The following is a 20,047-nucleotide window of genomic DNA, read 5'->3' on the forward strand; positions in this document are numbered from 1 at the left end:
TTTTTGATTTATTGTCTATGATGTATTTGTGCAATCAGATTAATTCAGCAACTTTTAGCAAACATTTATTCTTGTTATACTCCAGATATACTGAGGAGGGTTGTGGATTTCGAAAGGAAACACATAGCCTCTTCCCTAAAAAACAATTAAAGTTTTATGAACAGAATACTACATAAACAATCTCTGTGTTAGAAGTGCACCTCAACAATACCTGTCAAACTCCTGTTTTACTTTCAAAACCCAAGTGAAATGACACCGCCTTTGGGAAGCCTTCCCTAAACTTTAACTGATAAAGCTAATTAACAAACACTTCTCTGTGGTTTCTACATACCTTGTGCCATCCGTATTCCGGAGTATCTGTCGGTCTGGATGTCTCTTGGCAGATTGTGGACTCTGAAGAAATAAGGTGGGGCAAAAGTGGGTTTACAGTTGTGGGTATGCAAAATACAGAGTTGATGCTTGTGTTATAATTTATTTATTAATTACGGTATTTTCCACATGAAGAAGTGTAAAGCTCCGTTTGCCTCGCCCTGTATTTATGGGATTTTTGCACCTGGCATGCCTGGTGCATAGTTGACTCTCAACAAATGTTTGCTGCATCGGATTGAGTGACAGCATAGTGGGGTGCATGCTGTACTGTCAGGGTGGGGCGTGCAGTGCCTGCCTACTCTGAGGATGAGAGGAAGCACATACGGTGTAGCCTGTGGGGTAGGGGTGGTGTTTCTGAGAGGAGATCATGTGTAATTGGATCCTTGAAGACAAGTGGGTAATAGGTAGAGAAAACCCATCTAGGCTGAGAGAATGTAAGTGCAGGGTCAATGGCAATGACAGAAGGCCTGGCCTTTGTTCATGTAAGTGATCCAGCAAGACTAGGGAATGGGGAGCTGGCAGGATGTCTGGAGACGATGCTGGAGAGGTAGCTGGGGGCTGGGTTGTTTGCTCTTCAGTGTTCCTCTGGATCCCTGTACTTAAGTCTACTGCGACAATGATGGTGTTGAATGGTAGTGATCTATGTCCTCACAGTCTTCCTGTTACTTTGTAAAGGACATTAAAAGCCTGACAAATACCTGTTTCATTCATATCTGTGTCCCCACATCCGGGAGAGTGTCTTGCACAGAGTAGGTGCTAAAGAAACACTGAGTTTTAACCTTTGGCTCAGTTTCTGTGCTCTCAAAGCTGGTATATCCAAATCACCAAGAAGAGCAGTATTTGTCAGTGATTCCAGAAAGGAAACTGGAAGTTGAAGGGCAGGAGGTCACACTACCTTCCCAGTGGTTGCCACTGTATGATTTGGGAGGATTCAGACAGACTGCCTGCTGCTCATGAGATAAAGCCTGGAATGGGGATTCAGGTTTTATTTTTGATTGTGTGTCTGGCCAAGGTGAGAATCAATTTTGTGTGTTGCAAAATGAAGATGAATATAATCACCAGTTTTCCCCTGGGCATGCTGAAGATTTAGGTCAAATTCACGTTAGCAGGCCAGCGTGGTGCTAGGGACTGGAGGCAACCCTTTCTGATCCCGTGGGGTGGTTCCCTTCTTCCCTCTTTTACTTTTGTGTGGTGGCTTTCTTCATGGGCAGGTCAGTGCATCAGCAAATCCTTGGTTTGCAATGGCGATTCTGATTGTGAAGAAGACAGTGCTGACGAAGACAGATGTGAGAACATAGAGAGCAGACATTCCTGTGACCTTGATAAACCTCCTCCCAACATAGAGCTTACTGGAAACGGGTAAGGTGCTAGGCAACCTCTTGGGCACATTGGTGGGTTATAAGTCTTCATTTGCTTTTGTTTTATTTATTTATTCTTTTATAAATCTAATAGCAAATCATCTGATAGTCAAGTCTTTGGCTCAGAGCTTTTTGCTGCATCCTGAAACACCCTTTTAGTTACTATATGCATACCTGTAAATAATATGTATATATATATATAGTGACCAATTGTCCCTGGACTGTCCTGGTTTTAGCACTGAAAGTCCTGCATCTAGAGAAACATCACAGACCCTGGAAAAACCCAAATAGTCGGTGACATTATGGGAGGGAAGGTGGGAAGAGGAGGGAAAGAGAGAGAGAGAGAGAGAGCGCTGATTCAGTGAAGTAGGGCTACTCAGGAGAGTGAAGGCAGTAGAATGAGAGCATGGAAAGGGGAGATGTGTGTTGGGAATATTCAGGCTGAAAAGTAATCGCTCAAACTAGCTGAGAAATTTCATTTACAGGTAAAGTTGGGACTAAGAGAATTCTGAGGAATTTTTAAGGGTTAGAAATCCAAGTTAAAATGTCAAGGCTTTAAAATAATCTATTATAGAATGATAGATGTAATTTTTTCCTGTGATATTTTAAAATTCATTTCCAGAGAAATGATAAAATTACTCGAAAGGGTCTACCAGTCAACCTGCGAAGAGACAATCAGTTGAAATTCCCTGCAGGAAGCTCTCTCTCTCTCTGAGTAATCTTAATTGTATTGGTTTTATCGACAGGTTGGATTTAAGGCCAGCTGCTGCCATAGATACAAAAGGGCCGTGTGTTGCCCGAACATGTCCTCACACTGCAAAGATGTTGGCTTGTCCCAGAAGTCAGTTTTAGCTCTTGTTTCAGGCAAGGGAGGCTAGATAAAGAACGGTGTGCACTGTGGGTGTGCACTGGGGGGCTGTTCCCCTCATCTGCGCGCTAAGCCATCCTTAACCGTGATGTCTTTCTTGAGTGTTCTGATGGTGCCTTTTGCAGCAAGGGCTACTTCTAATTTTAGCCATCTTTTCTTCCTTTAAACCCCCTAAACAACAGTTACAACGCCCTCACGGGCAAGTTCAGGAACAGAGTCCTCAACACGAAGAGTTTTGGTGGCCAGTGCAGAAAGGTGTTCAGTGGGGATGGACGAGATTACTACCGACTGAGTGCGAACGTCCTCTCCTATGCATTCCAGGTACTTCGTGACATTGGTTTTACTTCTTTCTAGCCCAGGACTTGCTGCTAGAGATCATGATGGTAGGATGCTAATTTTTTTGGTATTTGTCGAGAATTTACCTGTGCCTACTATGTGGTCATTCTTATAAACGTTTTATATGGACTTAAAAAGAACACATATTCTGTAAGTCCGGAGTACAGGGCAATGGTGGTTTCAGCTGATGCCATGTAAGCTGAAATGCTGGTTTGCCTCATTTGCATTTTGCCTCTGCTCTGCGTGGGCCTGGGACCTCGTGGTCTGACCCTGCATGGGTGTCCTAACTCCGGTTGTGCCTGGTGTGATCATTTCCTTAGAATTGCCACAGTGTCTCTTAAAAGTACTTCTATTTTTAGTCTGTGAAATATTTCATATATATACAAAAGAGTGTGACTAACGTACATGCAGTTGAAAAAAAGCTAATAAAACAAATACTCACATAGGCCCATCACTCAACTCAAGAACTAGAATATTACCAGTGACTTAAAGGTTCTCATTTACCCCTCTCTGATCAATTCCCCAGACCCCACTCTCCAGGCAACCACTATTTTATATTTTATATTAATCATTTTTTGTTCTGTATAAGTGTATCCCCTATATCTTCATCTCTAAACATTTATAATTTAGTTTTGACTGTTTTGGCCATTTATATAAATAACTCATATAGTATATAGACTTCCATGGATTTATTTTCACTCAAAATTATTGTGTTGAGTTTTATTCATGCTGATGTAGATGGCATTTATAGTGTTGTTCCCTGGAGTTTCTTATGAAAATGCCTAGAGCATTCTTGTGCATGAGTGCCATGCAAATGAGGGAGGATTTCTCTAGGGCACTCCTGGAACTCAGGGTGCTGCCTGGTCTGTGACGCACTTCACTAGGTAAAGTTTCCAACATGTACCAATTTCTGGCCCACCAACAGTGTGGAAGACTGGTCTGTGATTCATGCCCTTCCTGATGCTGTCTGTGTTACCTGACCTTTACACTTCACTGATGGCACCAGTCGGAATCTCCTCTGGCTCCAGGCTTCTGCTTTTCACATGCCCTTTCTATCAGACACACTGAAACTCATCCTCTTGCTTGATTTCAGCACAAAATCTACTGATGCAAAAACAGTTAGGGCTTTGGAGGACATTCCTGAAGATCTGTGGGTAATTTAGAGGAGAAATTGTTCTGTTGCAGTAGTGCAAACACATTCAACAAAAACAGTTGACATCCTCTGTCTTAAAACATTTGTCCTTCCACAAGCTCAACTAAATGAACTTCTGGTCTCGTCCTGATTTAGCTCCTCCCTTTCTTCCTCCCTCCCCTCCTTTCCTTTCCCTCTTTTTTCCTCCCTCCCTCCCTCCCTCCCTCCCTCCCTTCCTTCCTTCTTCCTTGCACTGTGGAAATTATTTTGCTTTGCTTTTCTCCTGGAGGCACTGAGCAGGTTCACAGCTGCTCTCCTTCTTTGCCTCATCCTTGCTGTCTTCTTCCAAGTTCTCCTGTCTTAGTGCTTTTTTTCCTTCTTCCCCGAATAGCCAAAATTTCCAATTCATCTCTTCCGACCTACTACTCCGAAATCTTTAAACTGAAATTATTAGGATATTCAGGCAGAAGGGCCCTTATTTATCAAAATTAACCCTCTCCAGGAAGCAGTTTTGATTATGAATAGCAATCTCACCATCCTCCAACTCACAACAGAATAAATTACATTTAAGAATTATTGAATCATGAAACTGACATGAAAAATAATCATAGTTACTAATTTGAATCTCTCTTGTGGCACCTGCACTATTTTTGTCAGTTTGTAGGTTTGCTCCTCACAATATCTTTGGAAGACAAGTGATATTTTACAATTTTATCCATGTAGAAATTGAGGCTCAGAGAGAGGATTTTAGCTGGCTTATTCAGAGTCACAAAAATTATTGAGTAGTAGAGCTTGAATCCGGCCTGTCAGACTTGGCAGCCCTGTATTTTTCTACTATATTTCACTCTCCGAGTGCGTTGTATTTAATTGCACTTCAGTTCTAAATTCTACGTGGTGAATAATACATATTCGAATTTAACCGGTGGCTGGAAGGGAAAATGTGAGATGGGCATTTGTAGAAAAAATGTTCTCTTTCTATTCCTAGGAGGATGTGTTGATAATTCTTTCATAATTATAAGAGGGAGACATGAAACAATATGTGTGTATTTGGGTGTAGTTTAGAAAGTTACAGAACAATGAGAATAGAAAAGAAGAGACTTTATGATGTGGTTGGAAGGCAGGTGTGCTGGAGTCTGCAGTTTCTGAAGACGAGGAATGATTTGGGACCTCTACATCCTGACATTTGCTTTTCTCAGCATGGCTTGATGTCTGGATTGACATCTAAACACCTTTCTAGTCACTGAATTTGTAGGTGTTTGTCACAGTGGAGGGAAATTACAGGCTGTTAGTGAGTGAAGAATGTAGATGTTTTCAGGATCCAGCCTGGGGGAAGCCAGAGGGAAGCAATGGGCCGTGGGTCAGTCATTCAAGTGCTAAACCCAGGAGGGGTCTGGGCTGGTGACTGCCTTCCACAGTTCAGATATTGACCTTGGGCCACCGGGGGTCAGCTCTCTATGAGGCAGAAGGTAACTTCTGGTTTGTTGGAATATAAATATTAGTAAATAATCGTATAACAAAATCAGTAAACCTCTGTCAGAATCTCTGTTTGGGCTATCAGCATTAAAGTTTATTCAGGGCAAAGCCAGAGTCAGCCACTTACTTTGCTGAAGCATAATTTCTCATTCCTGCTGTTTTTCATACCACAAGGAAGCTTTTGAAACATAAGCACATTCCTGCTCCATGCTCCCCGTGGGAAGGGGTCCGTCTGCTTAGTTTATCCTGGGAGGCAGCCGAAAGACTTGGACTGATTCTCAGCATGAAATAAGTTGCTAGTAAAAAGTTAGGCTGGAGAAAATAAATAATTTTCTGGATCTTTCTGTATTTGGTCTTGAATGTACTTCGTTATATTTTTGCAGAGAAATCCTATCTGCATATCAAATGAATAACAAAAATATATTCCAAAAAGCAATTTTAACTACTGCTCAATTAATTGATCTTCTGTTTCCTCTGTTTAAACTCAGTTGAGTTTAGATGTCTGAGATGCTGGTTAACCAACAACAATTTAAATACTAATAAAAACATGCGCATTCAGAAGCATTTATATATGAGGCACTATTTTAAGTGCTTTACACTGATTATTTTCTTTATAACAAAGTAGGTACTGTTATTTCTATTTTACAGATGAAGAAACTGAGGCAAAGCAATGCTGAAAAACTTAGCCCTGATCACAGAGGGAGCAGGTGACAAGCATGGGGCCTGAGCTCTGGGAGTACATGTGACTCCAGGGTCCCCGCAGTGTCCTCTACTTTGATAGGGTTAGAGTGTGTGCGAGTGTTGGTAGGAATGAGACAGGAGAGAAAGCACAGTTGATGTTGCAGGGAGGGAACACTCAATCAATTAAATATGTCCTTTGAAGGGGTGGGAGGAAATGAATACTGAGACAGAAGTTAGCCTTAGAGAGGAGGAGGGACATTTGTGGAAGAAAGGAGAAGAAACGTGAATAACTTTGTAGCTTGGTTAGCCAGAGGGTTAAGAGGACTCAGTCTGATCACAGAAGTGTTTGCAAAGAAAGAGGTTAATTTAAGTTCAGCTCCTTAGAGGAAAGGAAGTAGTTGTGAGACTAGAGGATGTAGGAAATGGGAGAGACCGAAAAAATTGAATACAGAAATCAGGACTCCTAGAATGTGTTGAAGGTTCCACTGAGGCTGGAAAGCATGATGGACTTACAGAGGTGCCGATCTGCAGCTGTGTGATTTTTCTATGGTAGGGCTGAGCAGCTTGGCTGCAAGCATTGAACCAAGGTTCAAACACCCAAGGTTGGGTGTTTGCCAGACAAATATCATGGCAGACACATCTATGCAAGGACGTTACGTTCATGGGCAAGAGAATGTTTGAAGTCATAAATAACTGCGACAGGAAAGAAGTGAAAAAGTGAAGGTGCTGATAAGGAGAAAAGAAAGGAAGAGAAAATGATGAGCTTGTCTCCACAAGGCTGAATGACAGAGGAATAATAGAATGAGGGTCAAAAGAGTAAGCGCTTGTTGGAGTGTAGGATGTTTGAATTTATGATTTCAGAGGGAACCCAGAATCTAAGCTGGAAGGAAGAAGTATTAGAGAAAATTTAAGATCATACTACTTTGAAAAAAGATGATTTTTGCAGTTGTGTGTGGAGTGCATGGGAGTGAAGAGATGCTGAACTAAGCTGCTAAGAGGCTTACTTGCATAAATCATGGCAGAATTGGAGAGTTAAATCTACTACTGGATCACACAGAACATTCCAGAACAAAATCCAAATAACTTGATTGCTTCATGTAACCTATTTCTGTTTCTGTTCTTCTCTGTTAGGCAAAAAAAAAAAAATCAAGAACAAATGTTTTGTGCTTTTTTAAATTGTAGCCTTGTTACTTGGTTCTCTTCTGGGCTGAACATTAGCATTAAAGGAAAATGGAAGACGTTTGTACACAGATGTATTTTGTGAATCACTTGGAATTGCCATGATCGATACCATGTCTCTTGCTTAACAAAGAATAATTATAGAATGAACTCTATTCCTTATCCTCCTACAGGCCTGGTCTCAATGACAGACACCGTGGCGTTGTGTCAGTGAAGAACTTAGCCTTTCAGAGATTGTATGAAGAAAGTATCCATGTTAAAGTATTCATGACAAGAGATTCTTGATGATGTCCAAATCTTAATCAGCTTATACCAAAACTTTTCATTTTATTTATAGGTGAAAATAAATAATGATTTTAATTATGAATTTTACAACAGCAGCTGGTCTTATGTAAAACAAACATCAACAAGCTATTCATCATCTGAAAGAAAAAAGTCCTATTTTGGATCTGCATCATCGTCTTCTGATTCTACTTCTAGTCAAGCTTACAGTGAAAACCAGAAGAAAAAGGTTAGTGTAAAATATTAGCTAACATTTCCACATTTTATCAGTTTAAGGATTTATATCATTCACAGGTGTGTTTGCCAAACACATCAGCTTTCATTTTTTAAATGGGGCAATAGTATCTTCTCCAGAGATGACTCTATCTATTTCTTTAAAAGGTAACGTTTTGTCTTGTTGATTATCCTTGAATATTTATTTATACTTTTGTTTTTTCATTAAAGTGCTTGTACTTATCTCAAAACCTAAAAAATCTCCTAGTTCAAACTTTCCTAAGTTTCTCATCCATGATTACTGATGCCATTTGAAGTGTTGTAATTTTGAAAATCCAATTAATATGTGCTTCCTAAATGCTAATGCTAGAAAAACTTTAAAATACTTTATTACTTTTGAGATACCAAAATTTCATATAAGGAAGTTACAAGACTTAAGATACTTTGTTGTTTTGAAATGTCAAAACTTTTATCTTGGGCAACCCGAACAGTGATATGAATTGTACTAATTGATATACACTTATTGCTGGAAAAAAAATTCAGGCTAATGATCATTCACAATTTGCATATTTTATCTCATTCCTAAAGTCATTAACTTGATTAATAAATAACACAAGGGAGGTATAAAAGGATATTTTGTTTGTTTTATGACTAAGAAGCTGCAGAAATATGAGCTATGGAAACATTTATCATATATTGTTTCATGTAAGTGAGATTTGATAAAGGTAGATCTTTCATGAACATTATGAAAAATGCTTAAGAAGTAATTAAAAGACCTCATTATAAAGTGGCTTAATTTGTCAATACTTCAGTGTGGGAGCTAATTATACAGTCACCCCACCTATAAGTCATCACTGAGATCTGGACCCTAGGGACACATTATTTTATATACTTATTTGTGAAATTGTTTTTGCAGTTAAGGAAATTTCTTCTCTCACTGTAGTTGAGGAGGGCATACCAACTTGGTCATGGTGTTTTCAAGGCTGTGTATAGAAGAAATTACCATGACATCCCTCAGATATTATTCCTACTTGGGATTCCAAAAATTCCTTACGTTGCTCCAAGTGAGTGGGCCTAGAATACACCTTTTCATGCATCAAAATTAAAATTCATATAGTCTGGGTTCAAGATGGCTATCGGTGAAGACGTTGGACATGGCATTATCTCCACTACCTTTTCACTTTGACCAATAGCTCCCTTTACTTTTTACTCTTCCCACAGAGTTATCAATTACTGGTTATTCAGAACACTGTGGAAGTGGCTCAGTTCATCAACAACAATCCGGAATTTTTACAACTCGCAGAGCCGTTCTGGAGGGAACTCTCCCACCTCCCTGCTCTGTATGACTACAACGCCTACCGAAAATTAATCGACAACTACGGGACTCATTTTCTGCAGTCGGGATCCTTAGGAGGAGAGTACAAAGTTCTGTTTTATGTGGACACGGAAAAGATGAAACAAAGCGGTAGAGAATTTTTTTAAATGTTATAAAAAATCATTGCAGGGGTTGTAATGGGGAAATTACACGTAGTTAATTTAAACTTTAGAGCTTTAAACTAAGACAAATAGAAATTAAATTGCAGAGGAATCCTTAACTACAAGAATCCATTGTGCTCTAAGTCAGAATGATACAAGCTTTAAGAAAAGCCTGCCTATCCAATGAGATAGTGCCCTGAAATGTGAGTTAAGCTGTTGCTAGTCTCGGCTTCTCCAGAGGGTGTTGGCTGGGTTTGTAGAATACTTTATAAGCTTTCCCCTTTCTCAGATGACATAATATTCCTCAGGGAAAATGAATGAGGAATTGACTATTATTGCAGAAATCGAGATGATCTCAAAGAGCTGTTTTATTCACCTCTGTTCTTTACCACTCCTATTCCTTTTAAAAAATCTGCTCTGGATATCATACGTTTGCTTCCTACATAACACTTGTAACTGCAGCTTAAATTCATTGGCTGCCTTCCTTCCAACAGGAGATTTCTGTATCTTAGCAATGACCTTCACTGTTACCCAGTGAGGTGGCCACTAGAATGCCTGTCTCACAGACTGACACACGGAGACTCGGTGCTATGAGGAGACCCATCGAAGGGCATGTGGATCCTAAGAAGATCTAACCAGCTCCAAAGTCAGCTTAGCTTTCGCCTTCCACCATGCAGCTGATAGAAATGCCTGTGGTTTATTGGAATCAAAGCATGCTACTCAGTTCACACTTGGTGGACTTCACACGAAAACCCTCACCAGCTGCCCTCGTGTGGGAAGGCGGGGAGCCATGACTTACTATCCATTTTTCCTTTCCAAAGATCCTTTGGCCCTGGTTTACTAACATTCCCAGTCAAACCTGCTTCTTCCCAGCTTTGTCCTTAAGCTGACGCTCACACTTCCTTCTCCATCCTAAATGTCTGCGTCAGGGTGTTCCTCATCAGACAAGATGCCTTTATGACCTTGGAGGAGAGTAAGCCTTCTTTTTTTTTTTTAAATATGTTTAAATATTTCATTAAAGCAGCAGTTTAAAAATGTGAGGTATCACCCTTTATTTACTTTTCTGTACCAAGAACTAATTAGTGAATAGCTGCTATTAAAATATGGTGGTAAAATTAGAGCAGTCGGGTTAAAAAATGGATACTGCAGGATCCAGGTGCTACGTCTACTTGCTATCGCTGTCATTAGGAGATTGCGGGGAGATGTTCCAAATTGTCCAATTACATCTTCACCAGGGAGAGTGCAGGGCAGTTTCCCAGACTTACAGCAGATGCTTCCATGATGGGTTTCAGAGTGGTGAGAGGCTTCTAACTTGAGATTCAGAGAAGGTCTTGTAGCTTCGCCCGGTGGGTGAACTACAATATTTTTCTGTTTCCATTGGCTAAATTTTTCCATTGGGCTTAATATTTAGCAGTAACATTGAAGTAGTACTTGAACTTTTCTAACTTCACAGGTTGCATTAAATTGCATAAACACAGGTTTTTGTAGAAATGACAGAGGCGATATTTCTCTGGAAAATTAATCCAGAAAGTGACTTAATCTTAACTCCGTTTCACTGCCCTTCTTCTCCTTCTTCTTCTTCTTTTAACGTAGGACTTAAGACTTTTACAAGAAATGGAGAGAATTTTTTAAAGCTTTTTAATTTCATAAAAGTATTTTTTGAGTAAAACTTTACTCTTGAGCAGTTTCTGTTTTTCCTAAATGTTTTAATTTAAATATAATCAAATTTCCTGGGACATAATACAGGGTGGGGCAAAAGTAGGTTTACAGTTGTAAGTACAGGAAACACAGTTTATTCTTGTAGTATTATTTGTTAATTATTATATCATTGTCCATATGAACAATTGTAAACCTACTTTTTTCCCACCCTGTAAATGCCCCCTATTGTTCCTTAAGAAATATTGAGGTTACTATCTTTAATAAAATTATATAAGAAAAGTATTTTCCCACACTTTATTATTTTCTATCCTCATTTGAAAAAATAAATAGATGAACTTGATAATGAGTGGTAATTTTCACATACTAAGGTTATGAGTCAGGGGCAAGAAATGTCAGCAACCAGAGGTGTTTAAGATAGAGAGACAGAGGCTGTCGAACTAGGGTTTGGGAGTTAATTGCTATAGAATCAGAACCCAGCTTTGGGCTCTCTAGTACACGGGCTGGAGCCCACCACACATCTGTTTTTATTTACTTGCATCATGTCTGAGAGGCTGACTGTGAATTAGTGAAAGCCATCGCTTTTTGGGGTATTTAATTTCTGCTCCCTCCACTGTTTCATGTGGAAATCACCCCCAGCTCCTTCTCTCTCTGGTCAAAATTAAAAGGGGCCTCTATTTGCTCAACCATTTGAAAGTCCGTTTTAGTATCTGGTTACTTTGTTTAATAACAAAAATCAAATATTCCTTTTTCTGACCATTGACTCTTGTAGAGTACTTGAAATGCACCTACCATACCAGTCTTCATTAGATGGGCACAGTAGTAGGAGATAGCCTCTTGTCCTCACTCTCACACGTGGCAGCATCTCATAAGTCTTCAACAAAATTAAGCACCTTTTAATTTTTCCCACCAGGTCTTAGTTCAATAAATACAGAGGGCTGTAGTTCCAAAAGTATCAATTTCGTGATTTCATCTTCTTCAAGCAAATGCAAGGAGCTGAAAGATGCCTTAAAATGGGCTTCAGGTAAATGGCAAAGGGGATGTATGCATTATACACGTCACCTTCATCCCTCTTTCTTTGGTTAATTCCTAGTCATCAAGGTGCCTTCAAATTTCAGCAAGTGTCCTATTTTGTGTTTTTCAAGCGTTTGGTTGTTTTTGCTTCTGATCTCTCTTTCACATGTCAAGGCAATGAGACTCATGCAGAGTGAGATTCCCTGGGTGTCTCCTGTAGACTGTAGGTATGTCCTCAGTGTCTACCACCCCTCTCCCCTATGGTGGCTGTTGGCAGACAAGCCTAGAAACACATCACCATCAGGAGAAGGTTCAGGTTCTCTCTGTGACATGGGTGCTCAGTGAGGTTGAAGTCTCAGGCGCAGGCTGTGGGTGATGGTGGTGGTAGGGAGGTGGGAACCAGGGTGCCGGTGTTTGAGTGAAGAAGAAACAGGAGAGGGAGCTGATCTGATCTGTGTCTAGATGCCAAGTGAAAGAGTTGGGGTTTAATCCTGATGACAGGGGTGCCATTAAAGGCTTTAACACAAGATGTAATTTTTTAAAATATACATTTTTAAAGATTTTATTTATTATTTTTTAGAAAGAGGGGAAGGGAAGGAGAAAGAGAGTTAGAGAAACATGAATGTGTGGTTGCCCCTCACGTGGCCCCCAATGGGGACCTGGTCCGCAACCCAGGCCTGTGTCCTGACCGGGAATCGAACCAGTGACCCTTTGGTTCACAGCCTGCGCTCAATCCACTGAGCTACACCAGCCAGGGCACACAATGTGATTAAATGGACATTCACAAGGATAAAGTTGCGAAGAAGGAAGAGAGGCTGAAGAAGAAGAATCTGATAGGATAAGAACCAGAAAAGATGAGTAATGGGGAAAGTGAAAAAGGAAAGGTCAACAGAGAGAAATGCTAACGGGCAGGTGAGTAAGAAAAGGACTGAAGACTCTCGGATTTGAAGACATTGGATTTGGCAATTAACACTTAATCGCCTGCAAATGGAGAGATTCTTAGCAGGGTAGAGATAGAAGTGAGAGTATAGTACCAGCCCGGAAGGAGGCGTAGGTAGAAGAGACCTTTCACTTCCTCACACAACCCAAAAGAGGTAACAACCAATCTAAAATCAATAACAACCAGAACTTCCAGAAACTCGAACTGCATGGGACTCCGACAACCGCGGAATTAAAGAAATAGTCAAACAGAACAACCATACCGATAAGGCCGTGGACCGAGAGAAACTGCGGCAAGGTGGTGGGCTGTGTGGGCAGGGCTGGCTGAGTGAGAAACTGAGACTCAGAGCCGACTGTGGACTCTGGCTGTTGCCACGGTGGGAGAAACTTCCAATCTCACTCGAGAGTTCATTGGAAAGTGCACTGGAGAGGAGCAGGCAAGCTTCATTATTCCCTCTCTGGCCACTCCCCTACAGGCAGCAAAGCACTGCAGCAAGGGGGGGTTGCCCTGCCCTGGTGAATACCTAAGGCCCCTCCCCTTACAACTTAACAGGTGCCCTGAACAAAGAAACAGGGCCCAAATGAAAGAACACAGCAAAACTCCAGAGAGCTAAGCAAGGAGGAGATAGCCAACCTATCGGATGAAGAATTTAAAGCCCTGATAATCAAAATGCTCACAGAACTGATTGAGCTTGGTCAAAAAATGAAAGAACAAATGAAAGATACTCAAAATGAAATAGAGCAAAATATTCAGGGAACCATCAGTGTCAGGAAGGTAACCAGGACTCAAAGCAACAATCTGGAACAAAAGGAAGAAACAAACACCCAACTGGAACAGAATGAAGAAACAAGAATCCAAAAAAAATGAAGAGAGACTTTTGAACCTCTGGGACAACTTGAAATGTTCCAATATCTGAATTCTAGGGGTGCCAGAAGGAGAAGAACAAGAGCAAGAAATTGAAAACTTATTTGAACAAATAATGAAGGAGAACTTCCCCAATCTAGTGAAGGAAATAGACTTCTAGGAAGTCCAGGAAGCCCAGAGAGTCCCAAAGGAGTTAGATCCAAAGAGGAACACACCAAGGCACATCATCATTAACTTACCCAAGATTAAATATAAAGAGAAAATCCTAAAAGTAGCAAGAATAAAGAAGACAGTTACCTACAAAGGAGTTCCCATTAGACTATCAGCTGATTTCTCAAAACAAACCTTGCATGCAAGAAGGGGCTGGAAAGAAGTATTCTAAGTCATAAAAGTCATCCAAGTAACCTACATCCAAGATTACTCTATTTAACAAAGCTATCATTTAGAATGGAAGGGCAGATAAAGTGCTTCCCAGATAAGGTCAAGTTAAAGGAGTTCATCATCATCTAGCTATTATTATATGAGATGTTAAAGGAATTATCTAAGAAAAAGAAGATAAAAATATGAACAGGAAAATGACAACAAACTCACAGCTATCAACAAATGAACCTAAAAAGAAAAAGAAAGAAAAACAACAAGAACAAAAATGAAGCAAACGAGTAGAACAGGAATGGATACAGAGAAATGAACATCACATGGAGGGTTTTCAGTGGGGAGGGGAGGGGGAGAATGGGGGAAAAGTACAGGAAAGAAGAAGCATAATTGGTAGGCATAAAATCAAAGGGGAGAGGCCAAAAATAGTATAGGAAACAGAGGACATGAACTAAGGGTGGGGGATGCTGGAGGGTTGGGAAGTGCAGGGTGGAGGGAGGATAAAGGGGGAAAATTGGGGAAAACTGTAATAGCATCATCAGTAAAACAGACTTTAAAAAAAGAAGTGAGACTACAGTGCATTGTGCGAGGCTGTGGACAGCCGTATGGAGACTAAGTTCTCCTGGGGTGGTGGCAGAATTTGGGGAGATGGTGAAGACTGGCCCCGGGGCCAAAGTTCTCACTGAATATGAGGAGATTCTTATAGAATATTGGTAGACGACTGCGAGATGGAGGCAGACAGAGTAGTAAAACCAAGTTTATTTACTCACTTAATTCACCAACAGTTTATGAAACCCACAGTATGTGCGTTTGTTGGGGATTGTTGGGGTTGTTGTAGGCCCTGGGGTTACAGCAGTGAGTTTACCAGAGAAAGTGGCTGCTCAATGAGCTAACATGACAAAGGAGAAGCCCAAGTTTTGAACAAGATGGAAATACACTGCTCTGGAAATGGAGGTGGAAGTGGGTGCTTTGGGAAGGTATTGACATCAGTCACCATCTGGGTTGGTGACTGGAAGCTATTCACGGATTTATTTTATTTTGTGTTCAACAAACCCATAACACTATGTGTCCAGCACAATTTTAAGTGATTCAAAAAATTTACCAATATACTCTGCCTACTTAAGAGTTAGGTATTGCTCATATTCCCATTTTACAGGCAAGGGCACTGAGGAACAGATAGGTTGCCCAGGATTGTAGTTGGTAAGCATCAGACATGAGCTACAGATACATGACATCTGGCTTCCAGATCCCAGTCCTTCACTATTGGACCAGGCTGATTGTCTAGGGGAAGGGGACCTGCTGCAGAGCTCACTGTGGTATGGCCAGCAAGGCTACAAGCTTAAAAATAAACATAAACACTGATCTTTTAGGATCTGTAGTTCATAAGTAGGGTTTTCAGTTAGGGTGATGATTCTCAAAGTTGAGAATGCATGAGATTACCTGGGGTAGCCTGTTAAAATGCTGGTTTTCATAGAAATGGAGATCATATGAAGGGGTATCAGCAGAGAGGGGGAGCAGGGAGAACGGGGGGAAAAGGCACAGGAAATAAGAAGCATAAATAGTAGGTACAAAATAGACAGGGGGAGGTTAAAAACAATGTAGGAAATGGAGAAGCCAAAGAACTTCTATGTGCGACCCATGGACATGAACTAAAGTGGTGGGAGAGGAGGTATAGGGCAGAGGGTAATAAAGGGGAGAAAAAATGGGACAACTCTAATGGTATAATCAACAAAATATATTTTAAAAAATAAATAAAGTGCTGATTCCAAGGCTATTCTCTCCTGGGCCATGGTTCGGGTTCAGGAATCTGCAGTCACTACAGGGGATTCTGATTCAGGTAGTTCAGGGACTGAACTTGGCGATATACTTCATTACAAGGGTGATTGCCTATTAAAAATTCACTGACAGTGAAGATGAGGAAGCACTCAGGCGATTTATTGAAAATGTCAGGCTTTAATAATTTCTGATGACAAAACTACAATTTTTCAATTGGAAAAACTTTCTGAAAATTTTCTGAAATTTAGTTGAAGGAAAGGAAATGAAAGTCATCCCAAGTCTTGTCTGTCAGTTAGAAATTTCTGATCATGACCGGTGTAAAACTCAATTATAAATGGAGATAAAAATATTTCTGAAGTTATAAGGCACATAATGAAAAAAGGATTCAATTAGTATTCATACTTTTCAGAACACTTTTCATGTGTTATTATGTGCCTGTTAACAGCTTTTTTGCTTATTTTTAGTATTCCAGATGCAGTGAACTCCTCCCATTTCATTAAGAAAAGTTTTAAACACATAGGAAAGTTGAAAGAACAGAATAATAAACACCTATATACATCCCCACCTCCTCTGTGTAATAGTTATTATTTTGACATTTTTCTATATATCTACATATAATATTTATAATATTGACTACTTAGCAATGTGTAAATACTATATATTTAGGACATTTGTAGTATGTGTTGAACCATTTAGAAGTAACATCATGAAGTTTTACCCCTAAATATGCACATGTATCCTCCAAGGCATATTTTTCCTGTGTAACATAATATTCTTATTACACTCAGAGTATTAATAATATGAACTAAATTCCCTGAAGTCACCTGTGGTCAGGTAATGACTGTTTTTCTTTTTTTACTTTAATAGATATTACTCTCTAGGGTAATGTTAGGTTCACAGTGCAGCTGAGCCAGAAGTTCAGAGGATTCCTGTATACCCCTGTCCCAATGCAGGCATGGCCTCCCAGCTGTTAGCACCCAGCACCACGATGGTCTGTTTGTTACACTCAATGGACCTACATGGACACGCTATCCTCAGCCCAAGTCCATGGTTCTCCTGAGCGTCCATTCTTGGTGTCGTACATCTTGTAGGGTCGAACAAATGTGTGTGACATGTATCCACCACAGAGTACCATGGAGAATAATTTCACTGTCCCAAAAATCCTCTGTGTTTCACCTATTCCCTGCCACTTGCACAACCCTGGCAAACATGGATTTTTTTCCTGTTTGCGTAGTTTTGCCTTTTCCAGAATATCATAGAGTTGGGTGAGCTATGTTTTAGCACTTGATAGACTTTTCACGTTTATGTTCTCATTTTGTGCGTCCTGACTTCCTTCCTTTGATTTTTCCTCATGTAGCAACTGCGAGCAACAAGCTGCAAGGGACCCCCTTTGTCAGAGGGGGGAGTTCAGGCTTTGTGTCTGGCCTCAGCTACCTGGAGTTGGATAATCCTGCTGGAAACCAAGAGCGATATTCTTCCTGGGCAGCTTCTGTGACTGGGCTCCCCCAGGTCATAAAGCAAAAGGTATGTGATGCCGTGTGTACAGCAGCAGAAAGCAGCCGTGTTGATGTGCCCTGGGAAAAGGAAGTTATGCCAAGGTGCTTACACAGAGGAGGCTGCAATTAGCCTTTTCTGGATCCCAAGTTATGTTCTGTGTGAGAGAAGGAAAGCGTACCTACTGACAAGAAACGGAACATTTGTTATCTCGTGTGTCTGTATTTTAGTTAAAACATCTTGTTAATCCCCAAAGAAATCAATGACAAAATTTGCATGTTAAGCTGTTGCCTTGAGTTTGATTGATTTTTCTGTTCCCTAATTCAGAGGAGCTATAGATTCTTTCAAGAGGAAGGCGTTTGAGCTTGTTGTATTTGTCGGATCACCTTTGTTCCTGTGTTCTTGGCTTGCATGCTCCTGAGGCCACGTAAATTCAGTTAGAACCAGCCACGCTGGCAGAACTTCAGGATGTTCTATTGACACTCAGTTCTCTTTTAATGCAACAAATGTGTTCCTTAAAACTAAAGAGCTAGGCAACATTGCACAATAAAAAGACTATAAGGTTTATGGGGAAAATGGGTCTAGGGACACAACAATCAAAAGTTTAATCTGTGACACACATTAAAAAAAGATAGGCACCCCAGAAAGTCAAAGCCAAAGCAAACCCAGTAGCACGGCTCTATACACGTGAAATTGTTAAGAAAGGTGGATACCATAGTAAACACAGCGCACCACCTGTAAAAAGGTCTGGAGCGTGCCGGGTGCTGGAGCAGTTACTGCTTGTGAATTGCTGTAAGTACAAGGACAACAATGAGAAACGACAGACAGTTGTGACACTGGATGTAGATGGGGGAGTTGATCACACAGGTGGCGAACTAGATAGATGTGTGAGGTACATGTTTGTGTGTATTGTGTTCCCCTTTGTGGTTTGGTTTAGTGTGTCCAGTTTTCTGTGATCGCCTGGTGTTTCCTGTGGACAAAATTGTATGTAAGAAAAGGCAAAACGTGTGTGGTATGCTTCTATTATTCCTTAACATAACACTCTCAACAGAACAAATTTATATCTTCAAACAAATGATATAGCAGAATTGATTCTGGGATCTGTTCCCTGCCATGGGAGTCAAGCAATGTCCCAGGTGAAACTTGGCTTTCAGAGATTAAGACACTTGGACTCAGCTTCTCAAGTTATCTCCCTAACACCAGATAGCACCCGCCTGCCTCCTACCTAATAAGGGTTATGGGGCAGGGGGAGGATTTTCCCCAGAGGTCTCATCTTAAAGTGCCATTCATTAAGATTCAAGGTGGCCTGTGTTCATTGTTAGTACTCCATACACCTTTTTAAAACCCTGCATTGTGGACTAGGGAAAAGCAGGCATTCTTTGCTGTTCTCAACTGTGCACTTTTCCGCATACTTCTGTAACTGTTTATAGCCAGCTGTGCAAGCTCATTAGTGGGACAGGCAAGGAAGAGAGAAAGTAGAGATGTTTCACAGCTCTCTGGCCAATCAATGCCACCCAGTTCAGAAGAGCCTGGGCAGCGATGGAGGGCAACGTGACCGACTTTGCATTTGTCACAGTCGGGTGTGGCCACCAGGGTGTACTGACTCTCCAAAGCCAGTGATGAACATCTCTTCCTAATTCTGTGCTCAGTGGCATCATGGAGGTGGCCTGAAATCAGCTGTCGTGACAGCAGTTACACTCAAGAAATCGGCAGGTGCTACAAACCGGAGCCTTTTTGTTCCTGGGAGAGCAGATGGGTAGCACTTAGTCAGCACATTTATGGTCTTGAAGCATCGGACATACCCAACACAGAGCCGTGGTGCCTACCTAAGTGTCTTCGGGGAGAAAGAGTAATGGTTTTCGGTTGAGAGACATGTTAATTCTCTTAGAGTCAAGATACGTAATTTTAAATTTAATTACACGTACTTCTTTATTCTAATGCGAATGCATTTTCTTTTCTTTTGTCTTCTGCAGGTGTGGAAATGTATTGTCTTCAAGACAATATTTCAATAACTAGAAAATAAATGTCCTGTTGGTTTTTTTAAAAAAAATTATGTATGTACGCAAGATACAAAATATATATATGCCTTCCCCAGCTGGTCCTAATTTCCCCAGACTTGTTTTCTAAAAAAAGTGAATTGCTTTTTAAAAAATCTGAGTAAGAAATAATTGGAATTAACATAGAGTGGCTTTTGATTTTGTCTTAATGGGGATTGAGCTTAAATGCCAAAAGGAAAATAGTGTCGCATAAAACCCGGATTTCTGATGGTGACGTTTTTACCTGTATAGCTGACACCTTTGTATGAGCTGGTAAAGGAAGTACCCTGTGCCTCGGTGAAAAGACTCTACCTGAGACGGGCTCTGGAGGAATACCTGGATGAATCTGACCCCTGCCATTGCCAGCCTTGTCAGAATGGTGGCCTGGCCACCGTGGAGGGGACGCAGTGTCAGTGCTACTGCAAACCATACACATTTGGCGCCGCATGTGAGCTAGGGGTCCTCGCACAGGGCGAAGCAGGTCAGTGCACTGGATGTTCCCTGATTGTGCTGGACCCGTGGAAAAGA

The 20,047-nt window shown here is 40.8% G+C and overlaps 1 protein-coding gene across 1 annotated transcript in view; it reads left to right on the plus strand.

Moving 5' to 3' along the window:
- The window catches only part of C7 (complement C7), a 55,557-nt gene that overhangs the window by 11,754 nt on the left and 23,756 nt on the right, over positions 1-20,047 (plus strand). The window contains exons 5-11 of the mRNA XM_037063232.1: positions 1,581-1,728; positions 2,778-2,916; positions 7,734-7,907; positions 9,113-9,356; positions 11,937-12,047; positions 17,347-17,513; positions 19,772-20,000. Of these exons, the coding sequence (XP_036919127.1) occupies positions 1,581-1,728; positions 2,778-2,916; positions 7,734-7,907; positions 9,113-9,356; positions 11,937-12,047; positions 17,347-17,513; positions 19,772-20,000 (1,212 nt within the window). The remainder of the gene's footprint in view (positions 1-1,580; positions 1,729-2,777; positions 2,917-7,733; positions 7,908-9,112; positions 9,357-11,936; positions 12,048-17,346; positions 17,514-19,771; positions 20,001-20,047) is intronic.

This window comes from Sturnira hondurensis, unplaced genomic scaffold, assembly GCF_014824575.4.
Source record: "Sturnira hondurensis isolate 20B ecotype Veracruz unplaced genomic scaffold, ASM1482457v3 Scaffold0014384, whole genome shotgun sequence".
In the NCBI taxonomy this organism is placed as follows: domain Eukaryota; kingdom Metazoa; phylum Chordata; class Mammalia; order Chiroptera; family Phyllostomidae; genus Sturnira; species Sturnira hondurensis.